The sequence below is a fragment of the Lepidochelys kempii genome, chromosome 7 (assembly GCF_965140265.1).
Source record: "Lepidochelys kempii isolate rLepKem1 chromosome 7, rLepKem1.hap2, whole genome shotgun sequence".
Taxonomy (NCBI): domain Eukaryota; kingdom Metazoa; phylum Chordata; order Testudines; family Cheloniidae; genus Lepidochelys; species Lepidochelys kempii.
This window is the reverse complement of record NC_133262.1, coordinates 41,721,159-41,731,100: the sequence shown is the minus strand read 5'-3', so window position 1 is coordinate 41,731,100 and position 9,942 is coordinate 41,721,159. Positions and strand designations below refer to the sequence as shown.

Here is a 9,942-nt window from a genome sequence, read left to right as displayed (position 1 = left end):
GTGATACATATAGTTTGACCTCTGTAAAAATTTTGTATTCAGAGGATATAAACAAATTTTGTATAAATTAAAATTCAGATACTGGGAATTTATCTGTACTCCTTGTCTCAACAGTATAAGGGTGTGTGGCTTCTAGTATTTGTATTCCCAGCAGCAACAGCAAATTTGCACTATTGTTTGTAGAGGCAAAAAGAAAAGGAGTACTGTAGCTCACGAAAGCTCATGCTCAAATAAATTGGTTAGTCTCTAAGGTGCCACAAGTACTCCTTTTCTTTTTGCGAATACAGACTAACACGGCTGTTACTCTGAAACCTGTTTGTAGAGGGTACAACTACCATTAAAAGAGCAGCTTTGTTCTTTTTTATTTTGTGGTTATAGCTCTATATATGGAAAAAATCAAACACAAAGAGATACCATGCTACTCCTAAGATATTTGATTTCTCATAGTGATGTGTGTAATATGGGTCCCCGGCTGGCTTTTCAGGGGTGAAGACATGGATAGGGACAGACTCCTTGTCAAACACAAACACTATCGGCAAGAAATCTTCTGGACCAATAATAATGTGAGCTTCCTATATAGGATATTCAGTTCCTCTTGAAAAGTGATTTGTGAGAAAATCAGCTTTCTTTTTCAAAAAACATATTTTTTGGCCCTTATGTGGAGAAAAACTTGAAAATATGGCTACAGTGCACTCTGAAGGCTCAAAAAGCAGAAGGCAATAAAAAGAACTCCAACATTATTTCTTAAAATATGTTTTTAAAACCAATCATAGTTTTTTGAGATCCTGACTTGTGATTTTTTTTTTAAATTCGTGAGTGATAACACTAGAAAGCTTTACCGTGACAGAGCTGTGTTTCACCACAGTAGGAATAAGGACAGCTCACACGTTAGGAGTAGCCTTTCCTACACTGGTTTCAGGGTAGCAGCCGTGTTAGTCTGTATTTGCAAAAGGAAAAGGAGTACTAGTGGCCCCTTAGAGACTAACCAATTTATTTGAGCATAAGCTTTCGTGATGCTGGAGCTCACGAAAGCTTATGCTCAAATAAATTGGTTAGTCTCTAAGGTGCCACAAGTCCTCCTTTTCTTTCCTACACTGCGCTTCAGGGTGGTACATTTAATATTACACAGCCGTAGTCCTTGCTCCAGTTAAGACCAGTCAATGTTCTTTGTGACTCATTGAACAAACGGAAGTGCAGAGGAGCCCACTTCGAAGCTTATGCAGCACCTTGCAAAATGTGTCCATCCCTTTACACTGTGATCCAGAGGAGATCACCCTCGGGGGTGTGGGGTAGCCCGGACAACGTGCCCCTCCTAGACCTGTAGGGAGCTCCATACCCTTGAGAATATGGGCTCCCATGGACTGACCCCCTCCTCCCCACGTCACCCAGGAAGTGCCCATTCTGCTCGGACAGTCCGAGCTGGGGGGGTGGCTGTGTTAAGGCGTTCCCCAGAGCCTCCCCGCCCCCGCTCACTTGCCCATGCCCATGTTCTGAACCCCATCCCCAGACTCACGAGGGATGACAAATAGGCGCCCGCCTCTGCCCCCACTAAAGATGGCGGACAAAACAGACCAGTCCTATCTATCGAACCCCCTCCCTGCCCTCCGTGAAGGTGGAAGGACTTCGTTCCGCAAGCCCAGCCCCTGCCCCAATCAAAGATGGCGGCTGGCGGGGCTGACCAAACCCAAGATGGCTGCCCGCCAATCACGAGCCTCTGGGCGGCCGGCCCAGCCTCGGGTTGCGTGAGCTCCGGCCACCCCGTAACCTCGCCGGCGGAGGGCGGGACTTCCTGCGGGAACCGGGCTGCCTGCGGGGGCTGTGGGAGAGCGTGAACACCAGATGGCTGATTCGTGAGCGTTCGCGCAGAAGACCCACGGGGCCGGCGGCAGCGGGACGGAGACCTGCCGTCGCCCGACGGGGACCGAGTCGGGGGGCAGCCCGGGCGGGGGATGGACGCAGAGAAGATGGATGAGAATGAATGGAAATACCACGGGGAAGGGAACAAGAGCCTCGTCGTCTCCCACAGCCAGGTACGGGGAGCCGGAACCCTTCCTCCGCGCGGGGCGCCTGGCCCCGGCTCGCGTTCCGCGCGGGGCTGGTAACGGCCGCCGGGGGTGGCGGCTTGGGCCGCTTCGCTGTCGCTGCTGCGCAGGAGCCGCTCCGAGCCCCTCCGACGGGCCAGGGGTCGGAGGGCACAGGTCAGAGGCCATGGCCCCCACTGTTTAAAGGGGTTCCTGCTCAGAGGGCGGGGAAGCCGGGGTGGGCTCCGGGGAAGTCCCACGGCCTGCCGCCCCGTGTGGAGCTGAGCAGTGGCGCTTACGAGGGTGTTTGTGGGGGTAACGCCCCCCATTGAGAGAGATGCAGGATGGCGGGGGGAGTAAAGTCCTAGGGAAACTACTCTCCGCACCTTCACCTGGAGAGAGGCAGCAAGAGTTGGGGGCTTCAGGGAATTTTAGCCCTTTCCGTAGTGGGAGGCGGAGGTTTGTGTGGGAGGGGTGACTACAGGGAAATTGCATCCCTTCCCAATACACTTATCTGGGAAGGGGAGCTGTGGGATGAAATCCTAGGTCAAGTCTCCCCTGCTGCCTCTCTTTCTCTCACAAATGTAGAGAGCTAGGATTACTTTTGAAAAGTGATTTATTCCTTTGTTCTCATTCATGCCTTTAAAATATTCCAAATTCTTCGGCACACAACCTCCCCTCCCCAGCTGGAAGGGAAGGAGACTTTGCCTGGTGCTTTTTCTCATTTCCTATACAGGTAGTTTTCCATTCTAATAATGTCTCTAGGATTCCATTTCCTGGTTTTCTTCCCCCGGGTGGGGTGTGGTATGGAGTGAAACTGCCACAACTATGGAAGGGGCTAGCACAGATTGTTTACCTGACATTTAAACCTGCGGCCTTCCTTAAAGTCTGCACCCCCTTTTAAGGGGAAAAGGACCTGATGAGTAGTCATTTACTATGTTTTTGAGGGGAGATGTGGGAAAAGCACCAGGGAAAGTTTGTTACCTTACACTGTGGGTGAGGGAGGGAGGAGAAGGAATAAAGATGTGGAAAAACATTTTAAGGGATGAAGGAGGAACACTAGTAGTATCTTCCCCATCCTCCCCCCACCCCCATCCTTCCCCCCCACCGCACTAGAGAGAGAGAGTGAATTTGTGGCTAAGACAATGAACTGAGATTAAGGAGATTTGGGTTCTGCTTTTGACTCTGTCATAGACTTCCTCTGTGAATACAGGCATGTCATTTAATCTCTGTGCCTCCATTTTCCATCTGTAAAAAGGGAATAAATCCATACCTCATTGGGGAATTTTGAGACTAAATTCATTAACCTTATATGCTCAGATGCTGGTGATGAATGTACTAGAAAATCTTGTAAATACCTATGTGTCTTCTGTACTGGATTAAAAAGGTGTGCAGTCATTTTACTGCTGCCAGGATATTATTACTCTTCTTCACTTCTCTTTTGCTGTGCATTTTCATTTATTACAATTATTAGGCATCACAACTTTATACATGCTTTTAAGACAAGTATATATATGGTTCTGGCAAGGTTTCTGTAGCCTTGTATGCTATTTCATTTGTAGCCTTGTATGCTAATTCCAGCATGGATATAAGTGACTGTTATTTTCCAAGATCTCTTATCTTCTGATACTGTTCATAGATTTAAAACAACCTTTTCTACTATTGGTAAAGCAGAGTTGATCAAAGACAGGAGGCATTTGTGTAAGCATTTATGGTTTGAGTTGATAGTCCTTAAAACTTGCTCCACCCATATTTTTACTGGTCCAGGACTGAATATATCAGGTTCTAAACTTCAGACCAGTGCAATTGCTTTTCCCCTTGTAATGTATTAATCAATTTAGCTAAGGAGAATTCAGAACCATGTGTAAAAATGTGCTAAGGCTATTATGGCACCTATTTTTATTTGAGCTTGGAGACTTTTCTACTTTCTTCTGCCCCTTACGTTGAAAATTTTCATAAGTTACTGTGAGAGAGTTGAATATAGTTTTGCTCCTTACTTACAATGTTATGGTTTTTTTATGTGCAATTTTAAAAAATACCAAACCCAGCATTCAGTAGTTGGATGGTGGGAATCTCAGAAACAGTGCTCCATTGTACTTAAGGGATTACTTATTCCAGGGACATGATGCAATTTAAACATGTGGAAAGTGTAGAATCCTACCTTAAATTCCATATAACTGTCAAATCTCTTTTCAACACAACAAAAAAAGTTTGCGATGTTTGCAGTGCAATGGGAGGGTGCATGTTGTTGCTCCAGTACAAACAGCATCAAGCCAATGAGTCTTGCTTCTTAATACTTCTAGGTTTGTGGGTCACTTATGAACTATTTTAATTAAAAAAGTTAGAACATATGAAATACTGTTTAAATACTAGCTTAGTTTTGTTGTTGATAATCACTAGTCATATGTGCTATTGTCATTCTAATGGTCTGCTGTCAGTCAGCCTAGGTGTGTGCTAATGGAACAGTTGCATACGCAAAGTAGTGACTAAAGTTTTGTTCAGTCCAAGCATGTCACACTTTCTTGTATCTCGATTGTGCAACAATTGTATCTATTCTTAAATGCAGTTCTTGCTTCACAGTGGGTGATATGTGATATGTAACTTGAGGCTGAAATGCTGCGAAAAAGTCCTTGTCTCTTAAAGTTTTGAAACCTGAATGTAGCACAGGAGACATCTGGCTTGGAATCATTGTTTGGTTGCCCTAGAATAGGTAGCCACATGCGGCTCTTCAGAAGTTGATATGCGTCTCATTGTATAGTCACTGACTCCGGGGCTGGAGCTGCAGGCACCAACTTTCCAATGTGCCATGGGGTGCTCACTGCTCAACCCCTGGTTCTGCCACAGGCCCTGCCCCCACTCCACCCCTTCCTGCCCCCTCCCCTGAGCCTGCCATGCCCTCCCTCCTCTCCCCAGAGCTTCCTGCATGCCATGAAACAGCTGATTGGGAGGTGCGGGGAGGGAGCGGGGAGGTGCTGATCTGCAGGGCTGCCGGCGGGTGGGAGGAAAGGGGGAGCTGATGGGGGGCTGCTGATATATTACTGTGGCTCTTTGGCAATGTACATTGGTAAATCCTGGCTCCTTCTGAGGCTCAGGTTGGCCACCCCTGCCCTAGAATACTTGTGACACATCACTCATTCATAAGCAAGATTGCTTCTACTGGTGTGTGAATGCTTGCACTGTTTGGATTAGACTTGCTTAAGGCAAGCGTAATCACACTATGGTCCTCTCCTGTGCAGTGCCAGTGCAGGTAGGAATTGAAGGTATAGAAGGCCCTTCAGTGTGAATAGTCGCTTTATTACTGTCTCACATTTCACCAGTCACTCCTTAGGTAGTCCATCTAGTATCTTTCCTGGTGGTCCTTGGAAATTTCCCATAAGCTCCTGGTTCAGAGCATTGTGCTGTGAACTGTGGAATACGTACCTAAAAGGCAATGCAACTGCAACTACACGGTGCAACACAAATGTGGATGTCGAGAAACATTTCATCAGAAAGAGCAGGGTTAGTGTGGGTACCTTGCACCATTGATATCCACATTGGTGCTATCCCATCAGTTAACTTGTCCTGTGGTTTGGAGCTTTAGAGTAAACAGGGCCTTATCAAACCTGTTTTTCTTCCTCACTCCCCCAGTTAAGCCAGGAGAATGAGATTTGCAAGCAATTGCTGTAATAAAGGTTTTCTACATAGGAGAAAGATCTCCTTTTTGTGAGCCATGGACTTCTATCAAGTGGGGGTGGTGTCTCACTTGTCAGAGGGGAGCTGCACATCTTTTGTGTAGATTTGCATTTTTAACCAGTGTTTACCAGCAGAGATTCCTACATTAAAAATGAAAGAGCAATTTTCTAAATTAGGCAATCTTCTTTAGGTATTCTGTATTTCAAACAGGGCTTGAAATAAAGAGTGTTTGATATTTCTGCTGTAAAGAGAGAACTAATGAATTCCCTTTCTTTCCCTCAGTATATAATCTAGTATGTATGCTTTTCCTTTGGTTTATTGGAACTGATGACTTTTGTTCATGTGTGGTTTTTTTTTTTTTTTTTGGTGTATAGGTATACTCCAGTAACCTAATGTTTCGTTAAAATATAATTGTAAACAACTGGTTTGTGTTTCAAGGCACATGATGATTTGGAGTGGTCCAGAAAAAGAGGGATTTCTCTTATTAGCATGTTTTTGTGGGGCTTAATAGACTAAAGGAGTAATTATTTTGGGAATCTGGGAGAAACAGGATTTTTAAGTCCTGACATGTTTTGATCAGTGTGTCTTTGATACCACAATGATAGATGTATAGTATGCAAAAAAAAAAAAAAAAAAATACTTTGCCTTCAGTGTGGGGAAATCTTTGTTTTTTTGGTTCTATGGTTATCTTGAAATCTCTTTCCCTTCAGAGGAAAATATGCTTATGCTCTCTGAGGGCTTGTGTTGAGTTACATGTAAATATTGTCATGCGACTACTTTTTCTATGTGAAATATATAATACTGTCGTCAAAATATTTTATTAATTTAGGAGTTAAATGTCTTTACTGAGTGAACTGGACTTTTTGTCACTTTCATAATAAATGTATACTCACTGGGACTGTCATTGTTGCTACTGGAGGTTGTGCTACCCTCAGGATCATGTATTTAAAGTAGTGGGCTTTTTGCCGTATCTTTAGGCTAGTCTAAGCTGGTAATGCTAAAGCGCTGCTGTGGCAGTGCTTTAAAGTGCCTTGTGTGGTCGCAGTGCTCTTACAACAACAACAACAACAACAAAACAAAAAAAACCCCACCTCCACAAGGGGCGTAGCTCCCAGCATTGGTGCACTGTCTACACTGTTGCTTTACAGCGCTAAAACTTGCTGCGCTTGGGGGTGTTTTTTCACACCCCTGAGCCAGAAAGTTGCAGTGCTGTAAATTGTCAGTGTAGACAAGCCCTAAGTTAGCTAGACAGCTTAGTGTGATTTATGAATTAGATACAGCCTTTGCAGTTCTGTTTCCCATTTTTGGAGCACAGGGAATAATACTATTTTATTAATTGCTGTCTCACTGAGAAACTTAATTTTACAGATTTTTGTGGCATTTGGGGTGTTAAATTGTGTATGGCTAGGAAGAACCTAAGTGTCTAGGTTCTGACTCTCTATGCCAAGACCATTGTTTTACTGTATAATGTGGAGCTGGTCATTCTACAAGTGTGAGTAAAACATTACCCACAGAATTTAACAATGAGATTTAATGCCTTTAGGACTTCAGCTCTTGGCATACAATATTCCATCATGTTCAGAGCAAATTTACAACGTGGAGCATTGTATGCTGGAACTTGTCTTTATGTGGCATCTGTGATTCCATTTTCATGAGAATTTGGAGCAGCCCTCTGGTTCATGTCCATTCATTAATGAAGCCCTCAGGCGGACAAAGTCTGCTTATGTTTGAGTTAGAACACTTGTCACAAATGCAAAATAATAAAATAGCAGACGCCATTAGGCATTTTTCTGTTGGCTTGAAAATCCTGGGGCCTTTCTTCGGGACTTTGAATGTAATGTCAGTAAAGGTGGAATTCTGAGATTTAAGAGAAATGGTAACAAATGTAATGCGAGGGCTATGGCAGGTTGGTGCTCTTGTTGGTTTTTCCTTCAGCCAATATTGATGCTTTACTAATATTAATGTTCATGGTAATGCTGTTAGTTGAAGTTACAGGGTTTTGTGTGTTTGGTGGGGGTTGTAATACAGTATCATTAGTACTAATTGTTTGAAAAATGTTTGTATGCTAACATTTGGTCCTAGCAGTAAGGGAAGAATGAGAGAATTAGCTCAGGTTGCATACATGTTATTCCAAAAGTGCTTTAGAGCAGTGGTTCTCAATCTTTCCAGACTACTGTATCCCTTTCAGGGGACTTTGTCTTGTGTCACCCAAGCTTCACCTAATTTAAAAACTACTTACTTTCAAAATCAGACATAAAAATACAGACATATCACAGCACACTATTACTGGAAAAACTGCTTGCTTTCTCATTTTACTGTAGAATTATAAAATAAATCGATTGGAATATAAATATTGTCCTTTACATTTCAGTGTATAGTTTATAGAACAGTATAAACAAGTCATTGTCTGTATGGCGTTTTAGTTTGTACTGACTTCACTAGTGCTTTTTATGTAGCCTGTTGTAAAACTAGGCAAATATCTAGATGAGTTGATGTACCTACCTCCTGGAAGATCTCCGCGTACTTCCAGAGTACGTGTATCCCTGAGAACCCCTGCTTTCAAGGAGAAAATACCACCGGTGGGTATGATAATCATTTCTTAAAGGTTTCTGTTCTGAACTTGTTAGCTTGTTATAAGACTTGCACAAAAACTAGTAATATTATGACTAAAGTCTAAATGACTGATTACTCTGATACTCATTGAAGTAGCTGCCATGATTTCAAACCAGAATAGTCTTCCTTTGTAAACTGTTAAAAGCATTTATAGACGTAGCATTTCAACAGCTAATGGTACAAGGGCACTTAAGATTTTTCAGATGTGTTTAATAATGAAATAGTATGAAGTTGGTGTGCTTTGTAGGTTGCTGAAACTTGTTTGCTAAACAGTTAAGATGAAGTTATAAATGTATAGTATTGTTGCCTACAGGTTAACAGCAGATTCAATAACTAAATACATATTAACGTCTCTTTTTTGAGAGACTACTATGAAATAACTACAGCTATGTTTATTCTTTTGAATGGAGTGTGATGTAGATTCTACATTCAGAAGAATAGATTTGTTTCCTCTGTGTGCCTTTTAAGATCTTTAATTTACCATTTTATAAGACATAACCCAGGAAGATTTTCCAATCCTATCCCGTTCATCCCTGTGCACTTGTGCAGAGGTGTCCTATTTATTAATATCTTGAACTTTGAAAACCTGTTGTCTCCTTATCGGCTTATGGTCGTATTTCTTCTGGTTGCTGTTTTGTTTTTCAGTGCATTACAGCGCTTTGCACTGAGTGTATTTGAGAAAGGAACTAGATCTTAGGGATGCCGTGCTACAAGGCTATTGTTTTTGCTTTGCCAGTTGGCTATTTAATAAAATGTGCAGTGAATGCTGTCTGTCTGTCTTTTTCTTTTTTTCAGGGAGAGGCAGTTTAGCTGCTTTTATTTGGTTATTCTTTCAAAAATCTATAAAGCTCTTGCTTCATGGCAGTTTGGAGTTTTCAAAGATGAGTGAAAGACTGAGATTTCTTATGAAAAGAAAAACATAAAGTGAACCGCAGATCTTTGAAAATGTATACAGCTCATTTCATAAGTGAAATGACTTCCAAATCTTATGAATATTACTTTAGTATCAATACTTCAAAGAAATAGGATAATTCATGTCAGACTGTAAGTTGAGCATTTTTTTTTCCTTGCTGAAGGAGCTGTGTGAAGTAATCTCGGGCTCCTGTGACTACATGTGTACTGAGGCCTAGTCTGTACTACATAGTTAGGCTGATGTGAGTTGCCTTGCTTCAGCTGTGTGTGCATGTATCTACACTCAATTTCACTGTGATGTAAGTGCCCTGTTACAGTGATGCAGTAAAACTACCCTCGCTGAGTAGCATAAAGTCACGGTCAACATACTGAGGCTCACAGTGTGAGTGTAAATACTATATGGCATATGCTGACCCTAACAGTCTTCCAGCAGTTATCACAATTTTAAACAGCATTAGTCAGGGGTCACAGAGACCGGAAGCTGCTACCTCCCTCCCTCAGAACCTTCTGTGTGGTTTTTGAAGTGCTTTTTTTCCTGATTGCCCACTTTAGCAAGCAAACCTAGCAGCTCACCCTTGCTATGTGCAACTGACCAGGCAGGCTCTATGCACTATATTAGGGGTTGGCAATCTTTCATAGAAGAGCCATTTTTTTTATTTTGTCTTTGACCAAAATATTTCAAGAGCCTCATCACACACAAAGCTACTTAGACTCATAGAATATC

The 9,942-nt window shown here is 42.7% G+C and overlaps 1 protein-coding gene across 8 annotated transcripts in view; it reads left to right on the top strand.

Moving 5' to 3' along the window:
* Window positions 1–1,674: 1,674 nt before the first annotated feature.
* Window positions 1,675–9,942, top strand: part of IPPK (inositol-pentakisphosphate 2-kinase) — a 102,042-nt gene continuing 93,774 nt past the window's right edge. For 5 of the 8 annotated variants that reach the window (XM_073352360.1, XM_073352357.1, XM_073352354.1 and 2 more), the window contains exon 1: window positions 1,988–2,030. Coding sequence is in view for 2 of the 8 variants with exons in the window: in XM_073352353.1 (XP_073208454.1) it covers window positions 1,950–2,030 (81 nt within the window). In the remaining 6 variants the exon portion in view is untranslated. Of the gene's footprint in view, window positions 2,031–9,942 lie in introns of all 8 variants that reach the window. The other 3 variants (XM_073352362.1, XM_073352353.1, XM_073352356.1) reach the window with 2 other exon arrangements.